The sequence below is a fragment of the Neofelis nebulosa genome, chromosome 17, assembly GCF_028018385.1.
Source record: "Neofelis nebulosa isolate mNeoNeb1 chromosome 17, mNeoNeb1.pri, whole genome shotgun sequence".
NCBI lineage: Eukaryota > Metazoa > Chordata > Mammalia > Carnivora > Felidae > Neofelis > Neofelis nebulosa.
Window position 1 is genome coordinate 18500058 of NC_080798.1, and position 15652 is coordinate 18515709.

The 15652-nt window shown below is 48.8% G+C and overlaps 1 protein-coding gene and 1 long non-coding RNA gene across 2 annotated transcripts; one reads left to right on the plus strand and one right to left on the minus strand.

Moving 5' to 3' along the window:
* Positions 1-632: 632 nt before the first annotated feature.
* On the minus strand, positions 633-1706 carry LOC131500204 (free fatty acid receptor 2-like). The gene has a single exon (XM_058709023.1). The coding sequence runs from the start codon at positions 1704-1706 to the stop codon at positions 633-635; it is 1074 nt and encodes a 357-aa protein (XP_058565006.1).
* A 211-nt stretch (positions 1707-1917) lies between these two features.
* LOC131500421 (uncharacterized) lies at positions 1918-6672 on the plus strand. Its single transcript, XR_009256280.1, has 2 exons — positions 1918-2427; positions 4676-6672. It is a non-coding gene; the product is annotated as an uncharacterized LOC131500421 (long non-coding RNA).
* Positions 6673-15652: the final 8980 nt, after the last annotated feature.

A 15652-nucleotide genomic window follows, 5' to 3' on the forward strand; every position in this document is an offset into this window, starting at 1 on the left:
AAGACTCCATAAAGTAGGAGGAAGGGAACAACCCAACACTGATGAAATGGAAAGCATAGATGAATACCAGAGAAGGCCTTGGGCTTTTGAAAAGATGAGTTTCAACAGACTTCTGGCAAGATAGATGACGCAAAAAAGAAGACACACATACACAGTGTTGGAGACTGAAAATAGGGCAGACCTACTGAAGAGTATCCTGACCCGAGTAACCTCACACCAGAGGTGACTCTTCCCTCAAGGACTGTTTCTTTTCTTGCCCGTTTCATAGACTTGAGCCAGCAACCGCTTTGGCTGGGGGGCTAGACCTCCGGGCTCCCATGGCAGGATCCTGTCTGACTCTCCAGACTCCTGCCTGTGCTAGACGTTCAGACCTGGAGCGTGGAGCACCCCCCCGCCCTGCTGAGTCAGGGCCAAGGATCGAGCAAAAAGCTTTGCACCGGCTGAAGGAATGCTACCATCATATAGCTACTGAATGGGGAGAGGATTCCAAGGATAAAAGGGCTGTGGCTGACCAGGAGGCAGTGCCGGCCACAAATAAGGAAATGTCATAACTGCCAGGAAACAAAACAAAAGCACCGACCCAGTGGATGAGTTGGATTTGAGAGGTCTACTGCTCTTCTGTGCCTCTTAAACTAGGCACAGGTGAACTCACCCCAGTTCTGTTTCACTGTTCCCCGTTTGGAGCCCTCCCCGCAAAATGTTTCCCCGAGCTGGCAGAGTTGGTCTCCTGTGAAGCCGACCTTGGCCATACCCAAACTCTCATCTCCTCTCTCTGCGGCGGCTTCTCCAGCCTTTCTCCTGCAGCGCCCTGCCAACGAGGCAGCCCAGCTCTGCAGACTCCGTAGCCTCCTATCCAAGGCTTTGCGCATAACTGAGGAGGAGAAATAGAAAACTAAGGGGTCGATGCAAGCATTGAGAGCACTGAGCAACACAGCGTACACCCGCCATTTTTCACTTTTTCCCTCTAAGAACCCCACCACGTGAGACACATTGTAGGGCCCAAAGCAGACCAGGAAGTTGAAGAGGGTCACGGCGGCCAGCGCCACCGCTCTCCAGCGCTTCCGCGTCCCCACTTGGGGTCTGGAGAGCATGATATGCACAAAGCGCCAGTAGCAGAAGATGGTGACCAGCATGGGGATGAGGAAGAGGGTGAGACACAGCTCTAGCCGCACAGGAAGCAATATGGCCAGCTGCTCTTGGGTGAAGTTGTCACAGCAGAGAGGGAGGCCGTTGGCCTCACCCCCGACCTTGTTGGCTGGTAAGAAATGGACGATGATCACAATGCTGCAGCGTCCGAAGGACAAGAGGCAGGAGACCGGAGAGGCGATCACTCCGTACACGGGTTGACGGGACTGCTTGTACTGCACGGGGAAAGCCACGCTGCGGTAGCGCTCGATGCTGATGCCCGCCAGGAGCCACGTGCTGCAGTGGATGCTGCTGTAGAAGCCGTAAGCAGTGAGGGCGCAGAGGACATCCCCCAAGGGCCAGAAATCGTAGGCGGCCTCGACCATCTTGAAGGGCAGCAGCAGCAGCAGCAGGAGGTCCGCCAGCGTCAGGCTGAGCAGGAGGATGTGGACGGGCGCGGGGTGAGGCTGGCAGACCCGCCCCACGAAGGCCCGCAGGGCCAGGAGGTCGGCGGGGAGACCGATGAGAAAATACATTATGTAGACGAAGAGAAGTCCCAGGCTGTGGGGACTCGGGGCCATCCTTCCTGAAGAGACAGAAAATGAAGTCAGAATCCTCTCTGACCATGGGCTTCCCAGCCCCAAACCAAGGTGACTCCATCGTCAGCCTCAGTGCGTCTCCTCTCCCTGCCTTGCCGAGTGGTTGTGGCTGACCCTTCAAAACTGAGCACTGCTCTGCTTCCTGTGCGTCAGGGAGAAAGAAGGCCTCCTTGCTCCCTTGCACAATTACTTCTGGAAGGAAGAAGAGGAAAAGAAAGGAGAGGAGAGGTGGGGAGGGGAGGGAGGGAGGACAGGACGGAAGAAAGGAAGGATGATTAGTCTCCTAAACGTTGTGATGTCTTAGAAGTTCCCACAGGAAAAGTTCTGAGGTCTCCAAGTCCCCACTAGAAAGGCCCCTTTGTGAGGGCAGTGAGCTCATCTGTCTCGTTCACCACTGTGTCCTAGGACCTGGGACTGTGCCTGGTGCATAGTAGGTGCTCAACACTATCTGTTGATAAATGAATGGCTGTATGAACAGCGGGGAAGGAAACAGCTGCTTCATTACCCAGAGGGACTAAGCCTGAGGCTGTCTCCGAGTTTCTCCAAATTTTGCTCATCCTGGTTGTGGTTTCTTTCTTTATATTTGCCTGTTTTCTCTTTCTTTTCCCTCCACAAGTCTTTGGGCTTGAACAGAAGACTCTCAGCTTCACCCCTGCAAATGAGAATTTGGTCAGGCCTGAGGGATGGGCATGTTGAGCCCGAGGTGAGTCCCAGACACCCAGCTTCTTGATTCTACGCTGAGCCCTTCAAAGAAAACCTGTAGGTTTTGGGGCGGGGCGGGGGGAAGGGCTAGGGATGGGAGGGATCTGAGCTGGGCCAGGTCGGCAGGATCCCAGCCCCGGCCATGCCTCCTGTCAGTCACATGACTGGGAAAATCACTTAGGTCCTCGTATCACAGATAACCATGATTTCTCTAGAAGTACCACAATTCCCAGCCTGCTACCTGCAAATGCGCCCTTTCTCGCTGCCTGAAGAAAGCACACGTATGTGAGTTTTATGTCGATCGAGTATAACGTTTAATCTCATTTAATCTCTTATTTATCACTAGAAGGGAGACATTTAAATTTTTTTTTTTTCCAACGTGGGACAGAGAGAGACAGAGCATGAACGGGGGAGGGGCAGAGAGAGAGGGAGACACAGAATCGGAAGCAGGCTCCAGGCTCCGAGCCATCAGCCCAGAGCCTGACGCGGGGCTCGAACTCACGGACCGCGAGATCGTGACCTGGCTGAAGTCGGACGCTTAACCGACTGCGCCACCCAGGCGCCCCTAGAAGGGAGACATTTAAAATAAAACTTGAGTCCTCAGCCTGTTACTGCTAGCATGTTACTGGTGTTCCATCTAGGTATCACGTTCCCAGATCAGAGCATCTGAGGTAGAGGGCCAGGTGAACAGGGTCATTCCCATCTAGTTGGGGCTGAGCTCACTTTTCATTTTCCCACCCCTCTCACCTGCACCCGGCCCCCACCAGCACCACCAGCTTGCCATTTGACTCGTCCTGGCCCCTTTCCCATCTCTCTGACCTCTCGTCCTATCTCCTCGGAGAGGAGTATGGATCTGCCCCCCCTTCATAAGTTTATCTACACTCACTCCTTCCTTCTGTCCCATCCCTTTGTGGGCTTGTGATCCCAATGACCTCTTCCCTGAGCACAAGCAAAGTTGGGTATCTTGCCTTTTCCTGGAGACAGTCGGATGGCTTTTCAAATTCGTTGGGTCTCAGGAGCAGGAAGAACTTTGTCTAACTGGACCACCTTTTTCTCTTCCACAAACACGAGACTTTTATACCTGGATGAGTCACGTGGTCAAAGAAAGGACGGTCAGTAGCTGAGCTCTTCCCAAGGCGGTTTGACCCTCTGGATCCCCCACCAAATTCTGTCCCCACCAAACTTATTTCTCCCAGAATCCAGATCACAACTCTTCTTTTGGGCTTCCTCCTCTTTCCCCATTTCAAGTAATCAATTCTGTTTTCCTTTGCATGGGAAATTATTCCAGTTTTGAACATGTGGCCTCTTCCTGCTCCTTCCACTCTTTCTGCACCCTTTCCTTCCCCATCTTTTCTCTCAAGGCCCCTGACATAATCAGTTTCCTGTTCTCTTTCTAGGAGGCTCTTCTGAAACTCATTAGTGTCCTAAGCATTGTCTGACTTCCTCTGGCCCATCAGGTCCCTTCCTTTTTTTATTTTTTTAATTTTTTAAAATATTTATTTATTTTTGAGAGAGAGAGAGAGAGAGAGAGGGAGGCAGACTGCAAGTGGGGGAGGAGCAGAGAGAGAGAGAGGGAGACTCAGAATCCAAAGCAGGCTCTAGGCTCCGAGCTGTCAGCACAGAGCCCGACGCAGGGCTAGAACTCACAAACTGTGAGATCGTGACCTGAGCCGAAGTTGGATGCTTAAACGACTGAGCCACCCAGGCGCCCCCCAGAAAGCATCTCTTACTGCCTATCACTCCCCACGTTGGTCCCCAAGTGATCTCTCTATGTTCCTGTAGGCTGGCCTTCCCTAACCTACACTGTACCTGTCCTAAAATGGGCATTCAGGAATTGGTTTTGATGCTTGATACACATGGGCAAAGGGAACATAATTATCTTTCACTCTCTACCAAATTAATTTGTACCATGTTGCTGTCTGCATTTGATTGAGCGACAGAAACTTACTGGAAAGGTGAAGAGTGCTGCCACATAAGGCTGCTCTCATCCTAAAATGCCAGGGGAGGGTCCTCCTTTCTCCACCCCTGTCCCCAAGGAGCTGATTCCCCAGTCAGAACAGAGCTGAAGAATCTATTAGCAGGTGCTAGGACCACGGGAGACCACGGGAGTCCGTTAACCCACCCTTGGGATGTTGGCCTTCCCATGGGTTGTTGGGGTGGCGTCTAGGTAAGATTGGCTCTTCTGCAAGGGACTTTTTTGAAGTTTGTCCATAGAAAAAAACCAATGTACAATTCCTTGCATGTCACAGGCACTTGCATAACTGTGGAGTGAAAGGACAGGAGCTGGGGGTGCCCATAAGAGCTTGCCAGCTGCCGACACAAGCGACAAGGAGGTCAGAACCTGCACTTTTTGTCTTCCCTTTTATCTCCGTTCTGTCACCCAAGCCAGCAGTGTTGGGACATCCTTGGTGCTCAGGTCCCAGGGTCACCGGGGTAGAAAGGGGAGTGCAGACTAAACTGTTTGAGAGAACCAGCAGGCTCCGTGGACCTCGCACACAGCCGCGTCACGGGGGCGGGCCACGCAGCATCCCTACTTTCCTTCAGTGAAGCGTTGCCCAGGCTGCTCACGGCTGATTGGCGCGTGGCTTCCTCCACGTGCCTCACCTTTCACATCACCGCACCCCCCAGTCGTCAGACGCCCTGAGCCCTTGCTCCGTGCAGACCCTGCTCTAGGCGCCGCGGACACGGGCGAATGGGACAGACAGTAATCAGGGAAACCATCCAGGGAATTTCAAGTGAAGGAAGGAAGCAGAAAGGGGAATCAAGAGGGAGGCTGGTGTGGGGCTTTTGGGGGAGAGAGCTGTCAGGAAAGGCCTGGGCTAAGCAGGGATGTTTGCACGGAGGAGAGGAGCCAGCCATGGGTAGAGCGTTGCAGGTAGAGGGGACAGCAAGCACCAGAGCCCTGCAGCGGGAACAGACTTGCTGTGTCAGAGGAACCGAAAGGAGGCCAGGGTGGCTGGGTGCAGAAGCCAGGTCAGGCCGCTCAGCCTGTGGGCGGTGGTGAGAGGGCCCAGGAGGGAGTTAGAGAGTGCTGACTGTCATCTGGAGTTGTTGGACCTCAGAGGACAGACAGCTGTCACATCTGCATCCGTTGATCTTATCTCCCTCTCTTGCTCTTTGGTGTGTCCCGATAAGCTGCCGCAGCCAGGCAGAAGCTGACAGCCCCCTTCTTGTTCCTTCTAACACACATCACTGTGTCTTTATCACTGTCCTCTTCAGCATCAGCACCAACAGATTGGGGAAAGGCCAGAGGGGGGGGCGCTGAACATGAAGTCTCTGGGAAACATTTTAAGAGGCTAAGGATCAGTGGTGTCCAGTCCCTCGCTCAGCGGCATGCGCCACCAGGGGAAGGGAAGGGAAGGGAAGGGAGGGACACGGGCCCATCCAGGGAGCAGGGTTCAAGGTAGGCACTGCTGCACTTACTCTTGAGCCAGCCCCCTGGACAGCTCAGCCCACTGCGGTTCAGCTGCACCCCTTGGAGCCACACAGTCGAAGATGGAGAAACCTCACCTGTTAGGAAATTAAGGTTTTCCGGCCGCCACCCCCTCCACCGGCTGCTGCCTCTGCGTGCCCTGGCTTCCCACGTCTCGGGAGTGGGGCCCCAGGGTACACAGGTTTGCCACCCCATCCTTCCAGTTACTCAGACCAAAACCCCGAGACAGAGCTGTGATTCTTCTCTTCCTCTGCCATTTATTCCATGAGCAGACGTCTTCCGCTGTCTCTTCACAATATATCCCCAATCTCACCACTGACCACACCCTCCGCTGCCGCCCTGGTTCAAGCTGTCATCCCCATCGCTCGCCTGTGTCCCTGAACGATCTCCTCCTATCTGATCCCCCTGCTACTCCTGTTGCCCCTTCAGTCTGTTCTCCACGGCGGCCAGAATGGTCCTGTTAGAACCTAAGTAGTCACATCCCTCCTCTACTCAAAACCCCGTGACCTTCCCATCTCTTGTCGATGCCACAGTCCTTACCGTGGCCTGCAGGCTCTACTGTGTTGGCTTCCTGTCCCTGTCACTCTCTGACCTCATCTCCTCCTCCTCTCTCTCCCCTCGTTACTTGGGACACTTCTCTGGAGGGTGCGATTTGCTGATGCCTTTCAGAATGAAAAACCCCATACCATCTGGTCCAACACGCTGACATCTATGAGTTTATTATATGGATGTACTTTCCCGTGTGCATGAAGTACATCCTCACAGTGTTCTTTGTCTGTTTGTTCTGTGATAATAAAAGACTGGGAACAACTTATATCCGTCAGCAGGGATCTGATCGAGTGAAAGCCCGCCACGCACCTGCTACAGGTAACCAGGCAGATCTGCATATGCCAGCGTAGATCCAACTGCGAGATGTATTGTTAAAAGGAAAAAGCGTGTCGTAGGAATGGCGAGTTGCACGAGAGAAGGGGACACACGCCCACACATTGACTCAGCGAGGGTTTCCTGAGCAGCCCCCATGCTACCACCCTCGCCAGTGCTGGGGAATCAGCAGTGAACAGGCCTTGCTTCACGGAGCTGACATTCCGTTGGTGCAAGGCAGTCTGCGGATGGATCGTAGCATAAGCCGGGGGTTGGACTGGGGCTAAGAAGGAAGACAGAGATGGGGGCAGAGGGCGAGTCTGCGAAGGCCTCTCCGAGGAGGTCATGTTTGAGCAGAGACCCGCAAGGAAGAAGAGAATGAGGTGTGAGACTATCGTAGTGTTCCGGACACAGGGACGGCAAGCCCCGAGGGAAGCCAGTGTGTTGGGAGAGGCCAGGCAGACTGGAGCGGCAGCAAGGGGACTGGGAGAGGGCAGAGTTGTGATAATGAAGTCAGGTGCTCAGCAGGCCCGGGACCACGTGGGGCCTCGTGGCTGTGGAGTGACACCCGGAATATGGTGGGCAAAGGTGTGAGGTAAGCTGTTTCACATTTCCGAAGGATCCTTCTGGATGCCGGGTGAGTGTAGATTGGGGACGGGACACGCATGAGCCGTGGTTTGTCTCTGGAAAGGAGAACTGGGTGTTGGGATGGGAGGGAGACTTTTCTGTGTAGATCCTTTTGTGCTGTTAGATCATGAGATCGAGCCCCATATTGGGCTCTGCACAGACAGCGTGGAGCCTGCTTGGGATTCTCACTCTCCCCCTCTCTCTGCCCCGCCCCCACTCGCGTGCGCACGTGTGTGTATGTGTGTGTGTGCACGCATGCGCACACTCTCTGTCTCTCTCAAAATAAAAACATTTAAAAAAACCAAAAAACTTTTTTCTGGGTGTGTGTGATCTTAAAAAAAAAAAATTAAAAGCAAGAGAAAACATCCACAGCTAACATTTACTGAGCATTCTTCACGAGCTGTGCTGTGTGTCACACAAACACCTGTGATTCAGCAGAGACGGTCCTGTACGTGATAGAGTACATCCCACACCACCCAGCCAGAGCCTTCTCTTCTGTTGGGCTGCCCCAGGTGGGAGAGTGGATAGGACCAAGGTAGACATAAAAAAGGAAGAGGACAGAGCTACGGGCCTCCTGGCCATTAGATCCCCACCCATCCCCACCCATACTTGGCATTATCCAGTTTCTGGATTTTGGCCAGTTGAATGGCTATCAAGCAGTGTCTGTTTGCTGTTTTAATGCATTCCCATTTTACTGATTACTAATGGGTTTCACATCACTCAATAGGATGCAGGCTCTCTTAGCCCATAATCACCGTTCTGGACAGCGTCTCAGTGATGGCTCTTAATTGCAGCAACAGAAGCCAACTCTGCTAATTTAGAGATGATATGATAACATGTTGGGTAGCTCAGAGATCTGCCAGGAAGGCTGGAGAACGAAGCTTGGAGAATAAAGGGAGCTGTGCGGTCAGGACCACGTTAAAAGTTATGCCACCCAACCCAGTCCAGTGAGGGCACAGGAGCCCCTCCCCTTCAAACCCACACACGCTGTGGCCCTAGAGTCACATTCTATTTGCCACCACTGCTGCCACCGCCGGGAGCAATTCCCTGCCGCCTTCCTTCTTTGTACCACTTTGTAGCCTCAGATTTGAGTTTGGGCAGCTGAACCTGATTAGCTCAACACAGGAGAGATGCCCAGAAAACAAGGTCCCAGCGTTATCAGCTTCTCTGGTGGGAGCCAGGCTCTGCTTCCCACCAAGACTAAAGATTCAGACATGGGCAGTTCCCTAACCACGGGAAGGGAGTCAGGTGCTGGGGAACTGAAGGATGCTCAGTGTTCTTACAGCAGGGCCCCTCAGCGGTCAGGACAGCCTAGACCACTTCCATTTTTTGAAGTTCCCAGTATATGAAGAAAAAAAAAAAAAGGTGACGATATTCTCAAATGGGGTTGTAATGGTAGAACAGCCTCTTACCATGAAATAAGAAATGGGACTGTACCATTCACAAAATAGTTGTAGGATTTTCTCTGCCTGCTTTTTGACAGTGTGCGGTGAAGTGTAGAACCAGAAATGAGCCATGGGTTTAAAAGCTAGGTCCTGTCAAGATATTTGTGTGACTGTGTGTTTAACCTCACCTGGGGATCATGTCCTAAGAGTAAATGGGCCCGGGGCCAGATGCCCTGCAGGCAGGCACCGGGGTGAGCCTGGTATCAGCGGGTGGGCCTGGCCTGCCTGGCTCAGAGCACAGGCGCTGCCCTCGGGCAGCAGCCCCTCCCTGCACTGAAGAGAAATCGGCTTCTACAAGAGGCAAGAACTACCCTACCTGTTGCGCTGATGCAGAATTCCGAGGAGGTGAATTCTGCACCCTGAGGCCATCTCAAATGGGATATTGCCGCGTTATGGAAAGAGCGGGACTTGACAGATGCCAGTAAACCCTAACTTCGTTTCTTCCCCCACAACGCTTCGTCCTGTGGTAGCACGACTTCTCGAGGGCCCTGGCTCCTGTGGGTACTCTTAGACGGTAAGAGTCCGGTCTGTGGAATAATCACGTAGCTCCAGCCCGGTGTAATATCAAAGTTCCCAATTCTGTTCCGGGGAGCACTTCTCCCTCCCGGCTCTGCAATGTCGCCGACTGGCAGCCTGCAGAGGAAGGGCCTGGCACGGTGGGATTTCTCTTTCTTGGCTCCGTCTGGTCTCCTGTGCTCTCCTACACGTTAGCTACAGCTTTCGGCCCCTCCCTGTGGGCAGAGAGGATGCAGGAGGGGCCGGGAATGTCTAGCTGGCCTGGTACGGTTATGACCTGGGGCTGATGCCCTCTGGGCGGGACGTGTCTAGTGCTGACTCGGTCTCCAGTGGAGGGAGACCTTTTGCAGGTTCTTGGACCTCCCAGCTGGAACCTTTCTCTGCGTTTCCTTTGGATGTGAGTGCCTCCTCCACCCGGTCACTCAGTCCGGTCTCTGCTCCTGGGCCTCCTCTCTGTGGGACCTCACTGGGCCTCCGGGCTGACTCTTGGGTGGGTCATTCATGAAATGACTAGACTGGCTCGCCAGCAGAGGGTCCCCCTTTGGTCCAAGGGGACCGTGGACCTTAATATCATTGTCGGTAGGACAGCAGCTCACTGCCAGTGTGGCCGCTTGTCCTGGTTTGATTTTTCCGAGCAAGGTTCTGGCACCAGCCTTCGCATCCTCTAAACTTCAGGGACGTGTCAAGCCCTGCCGGTGGCTGTCTTCAAGCCCATCTGTTGTGCATTATGTGCGAGCAGGAAGCTCCCCGTCGTCTTCCCGCTGGAGTCAGAACACGGTACACTCGCAGCGTTCCAGAAAGTTTTCAGTGTCTCCTCTTCCACGTCCCAGTTCCTTGTATCTGGCCTAGACCTGGGCCTTGAACCAGGGCTGATAAAACCGGTTTCCAGAGTCTGTGTGGATGGTCTAACGCCTTCCATTGGATGGGGATGTGGTGGCACTTGGCGTCTGTTGATCTTTTTTCTAAGTTACCACGTTAATTTTCATTTTACAATGTATTTTAGTTGCATATGGTTGACACACAACGTTACATTACTTTCGGATGTACAACGGAGCGATTCCCCAAGTTTGTATATTATTCTGTGTTCACCGCAAGTATAGCTACGGTCTATCCCAATGCATCGCTATTATGATATCATTGACTCTGTTCCTAGCGCTGTGCCTTTTATCCCCATGACTTATTGATTCCTTAGCTGGAATCCTGTCCCTCCCATTCCCCTTCACCCATTTTGCCCATCCCCCCACCCCTAAGCTAACTTTTTTTTTTTTTCAACGTTTTTTTTTTTTTTTTTTTTTTTTATTTTTGGGACAGAGAGAGACAGAGCATGAACGGGGGAGGGGCAGAGAGAGAGGGAGACACAGAATCGGAAACAGGCTCCAGGCTCCGAGCCATCAGCCCAGAGCCTGACGCGGGGCTCGAACTCACGGACCGCGAGATCGTGACCTGGCTGAAGTCGGACGCTTAACCGACTGCGCCACCCAGGCTCCCTAAGCTAACTTTTTTTTAAAGTAATTCACTGAATATATTGAGTATATACCAGGACTAACCAGGGTAGGGGGTCAGATACTTTGAGTACAGGCCCCTCCATTCTGGATTTTATTTTTTTATTATTTTTTTAATTAATTAATTAATTTTAAATTTACATCCAAGTTAGCATATAGTGCAACAATGGTTTCAGGAGTAGATTCCTTAATGCCCCTCACCCATTTAGCCCATTCCCCCCCCCACAACCCCTCCAGTAACCCTCTGTTTGTTCTCTATATTTAAGAGTCTCCTATATTTTCTCCCACTCCCTGTTTTTATCTTATTTTTCCTTCCCTTCCCCTATGTTCATCTGTTTTATTTCTTAAGTTCCACTTAAGAGTGAAATCATATGATATTTATCTTTCTCTGGCTGACTGACTTTGCGTAGAATAATACACTCTGGCTCCATCCACATTGTTGCAAATGGCAAGATTTAATTCTTTTTGATGACTATATGTGTGTGTGTGTGTGTGTGTGTGTGTGTGTGTGTGTGTGTATGCATATATATGTGTATATCTATCAAATATATATATATGCCAAATATATATATATATATCTTTCAAATAAATATATATATACACATACACATACACACACATATATATACACACAACGCACACACACACACCACATCTTCTGTATCCATTCATCAGGTGATGGACATTTGGGCTTTTTCCATAATTTGGCTTTTGTTGATAATGCTGCTGTAAACATTTGGGCGCATGTGCCCCTTCGAATCAACATTTCATAGCCTATGGATAAATACCTAGTCATGCCATTGCTGGGTTGTAAGGTAATCTATTTTTAATATTTTGAGGAACCCCCACACTGTTTTCCAGAACAGCTGCGCCAGTTTGCATTCCCACCAGCAGTGCAAAAGTGTTCCCCTTTCTCCACATCCTCGCCAACATCTGTTGTTTCCTGAGTTGTTAATTTTAGCCATTCTGACAAGTGAGAGGTGGTAACTCATTTTGGTTTTGATTTGTATTTCCTTGATGATGAGTGATGTCGAACATCTTTTCATGTGTCTGTTAGCTATCTGGATGTCTTCTTTGGAAAAGTGTCTGTTCATGTCTTTTGGCCATTTCTTCGCTGGATTATTTGTTTTTTGGGTGTTGAGTTTGACAGGTTCTTTATAGATTTTGGCTACTAGCCTTTTATTTATTTAATATGTCATTTGCAAATATCTTCTCCCATTCCATCAGTTGCCTTTTAGTTTTGTTGATTGTTTCCTTTGCTGTGCAGAAGGTTTTGATCTTGATGAGGTCCCAATAGTTCACTTTTGCTTTTGTTTCCCTTGCCTCTGGAGACCTGTCTAGTAAGAAGAAGTTGCTGCACCCGAGGTCAAAGAGGTTTTTGCCTGCTTTCTCCTCTAGGGTCTTGATGGTTTCCTGTCTCACATTTAGGTCTTTCATCCATTTTGAGTTTATTTTTTGTGCATGGTGTAAGCCTAATTAAAATTAAAAGTTTATTTTTTGTGTAAGTAAGAAAGTGGTCCAGGTTCATTCTTCTGCATGTCACTGTCCAGTTTCTCCAACACCATTTGCTGAAGAGACTCTCTTTTTTCCACTGGATATTCTTTCCTCCTTTGTTGAAGATTAGTTGGCCATACATTTGCAGGTCCATTTCTGGGTTTTGTATTCTGTTCCATTGATCTATGTGTCTGTTTGTGCAAACATCTCAAACTTCTGTGCCCTATTCTGTGTTCCAGCTTGGTCAGAATCAAGGTGGTGAATGTTCCTCCATTATTATTATTTTTTTTTTTTAATTTTAAAAGCTTACATAATCATGCAAGAATATATCCTTCTTGTCAAAGGATTCAACAATACAGAAGTGAAATGTGAAATGCTACTTCACTTCTCCAATGCACTTCTTCCTTTCTAGGGGTAATCTGTTTATTTATACCCATATATGTACATACAGAAATGTAAAGTTTTAAAAATTGCATAGATGGAGTAATACTATGCATATTGCTTTGAAACTTCATTTTTCACTATTTAATATGTCTGATGAACTGTCACATTATTGAAGTTTTCAGTTCTTTTGTAATGACAAACAGTGCTTCAGTAAATGTCTGTCTGGCTGTCTATCTATCTATCTAAATACATGTATTTTCGTTACATGTATTAAAATTTTTTTAATGTTTATTTACTTTTGAGAGAGAGAAAGAGAGAGAGACAGAGAGACAGAGTGCAAGCGGGGGAGGGGCATAGAGAGAGGCAGACAGATTTTGAACCAGGCTTGAAACACGAGATCATGACCTGCATCAAAGTCGGACACTTAATCAACAGAGCCACCCAGGCGCCCCTGGTTAGATGGATTTTTAGATATATAATTGATAGAACTCCTGGGTCAAAGAGATGTTCTTTAAAATTTTTGATAGCTATTTATGTGTTACCTTCCTGAAAATGTTCAGTAATTTACATTCCTACCAACCATGTATGAGGGTACCCATTTCTGTGCACCTTCTCCAATAGTGGATATTTTGAATCTTTAATATTTTTTGCTAATAGGATGGGTAAAAACGATGATGTCTTATTGTTTACGATGTATTGCAGTTGATTACAATGTGAGGTATTGATTACATGTGAAGGATTCTTTCTAATTAAGTGATCCAAACCCATTTCGCATCAGTGGGAGGGAATGGGCTATTCAGTAAATTATGTTGGGATAGTTGAGTATACATTTGAAAGAGTTACAACTTGACAATAAAAGTAAAATCCAGCTTTGCTGAAGATCAGATATATCTTTTAAAACTATAGAAGTTGTATAGGTATTATATAAGATCGTTTTTAAGCCTTGCAACTGAGAAGGCTTTTTTTCTAGCATGACAGAAATGTAGAAGTCATGGAAGTAATGATAAACTTTAGCACATAAAAACATAAAGCCATGGGAAAAGTTACTAACAAAGTAAAAGACCCCATCTTTCTGCATATAAAACTGAAAAAGCATTTGTAAATGCAAACATTGATAGATATGCAAATACCCTGCAAACTAATAAGAAAAAGGCAACTATAGGAAAAAAGATAAATGACTATATTCAATATGCAAATATTTGCTACCTCATTTTTTTTTAGGTTTATTTACTTATTTTGAGAGAGAGAGCACGCGTGCATGCACACGCGCAAGCCAGAATGGGGCGGAGAGAGAGAATCCCAAACAGGTCAGCATGGAGCCTGACATGGGGCTCAGAATCATTAACTGTGAGATCATGACCTGAGCCCAAATCAAAAGTCAGATGCTTAACCAACTGAGCCACCCAGGCACCCTACTACCTCACTTTTTATAAGAGAAATTAAAAGTAAAATAGTACTGAGGGGATGCTTAATTTTATGTATGAGAGTGGCTGGGCCACAGTGCCCATGTATTTGGTCAAATGTTATTCTAGATGTTTCTGTGAGGATACTTTTGGATGAGACTTACATTTAAATTGGTAGACTTTGAGTGAAGCAGATTTCCCTCCAATCAGTTGAAGACCTGAATAGAAGGCTGGGCTTCCCTGAGCAGGAAGGAGTTCTCCAGCAGACTGCCTTCATATTTCCTTTGCCACGTTGACTCCCAGCCCCAGACTACCTTTGGACTTGAACTGCAACTTTTTGGACCTGAGTCTCCAGCCTGCCAGCCTCCTCCATCAGATTTTGGGCTCACAAACCACCACAGTCACGTGAGCCAATTTCTTAGATAAATCTCTTTCCATGCATACACACATCCTATGGGCTCTTTCTCTGGAGGACCCTAATACACCGAGTTACCGAGTTTTAAATGCCAACTTAAAAAAAAAGCTAAAATGTGATATTTCCCCTTGTTGCAGAGTATGGAGCCTCCTACAGACGGTTGGCGACAGAGTTGATTCATCTGGGGAAGGTAATTTGTCCATATTTAAAATATCAAATGCATGTACCATGTAATACAGCGGCACCTCTTACAAAATGTATAAATGCACTGACATTTATGCAAAAGGATGTTCCTTGTAGCATTATTTATAACAGTGGAAAGTTAGAGATACTTTTTCTTATTCATTCATTTTTTTTTTTTAATTTTTTTTTCTTTAACTTTTTTTTTTATTTATTTTTGAGACAGAGAGAGACAGAGCATGAACGGGGGAGGGTCAGAGAGAGAGGGAGACACAGAATCTGAAACAGGTTCCAGGCTCTGAGCAGTCAGCACAGAGCCCGACGCGGGGCTCGAACTCACATACCGCGAGATCGTGACCTGAGCCGAAGTCGGACGCTTAACTGACTGAGCCACCCAGGCGCCCCTCTTATTCATTCATTTATTTATCAAATACCAAATGCCTATTCTGTGCTAGATACTGTTTTAGGCACCTGGGTATACAGAACAAATGAAACAGACATGGTGTCTGCTGACAAGGGCTTCCCAGCGTACAGGGAGGAACCACATACTAAAAAAACGAACAGCCAAATATGCAAATCAAACTGTCATAGCGCAGTGTGGGATAATGTCAAGTGGTGAGGGTTACTTGAGATTGGGTGATCAGGGAAGGCCTCTCTAAAGTGACGTTGGCAAGAAAACCTGAAAGAAGAGGTTACCCGGCCAGGTCAAGCAGAGGAGAAACTGTGTGCAGAGACTGAGAGCCTGGCTGCTCGAGGCCAGGCCAGCAGAGTGATGTCGATGAAAGTAGGATGAGCCCCCAAGGGCTTAGAGACCGGGAGAGGCAGGGACAGATGGCACAGGGCCTGGAAGCCAGGAAGAGAGGATAGGAATGGACAGTGGACAATGACACGATCCAGTTATGTTCTTCAAAGGCCCCCCCCTGGCTGTGATGTGAACCAACGAGGATGAGGACGAGTAGAAAAGCC

Excerpts from the sequence above, each read along its gene's own strand:
- LOC131500204 (XM_058709023.1), bottom strand. The coding sequence starts at position 1,706 with ATGGCCCCGAGTCCCCACAGCCTGGGACTTCTCTTCGTCTACATAATG.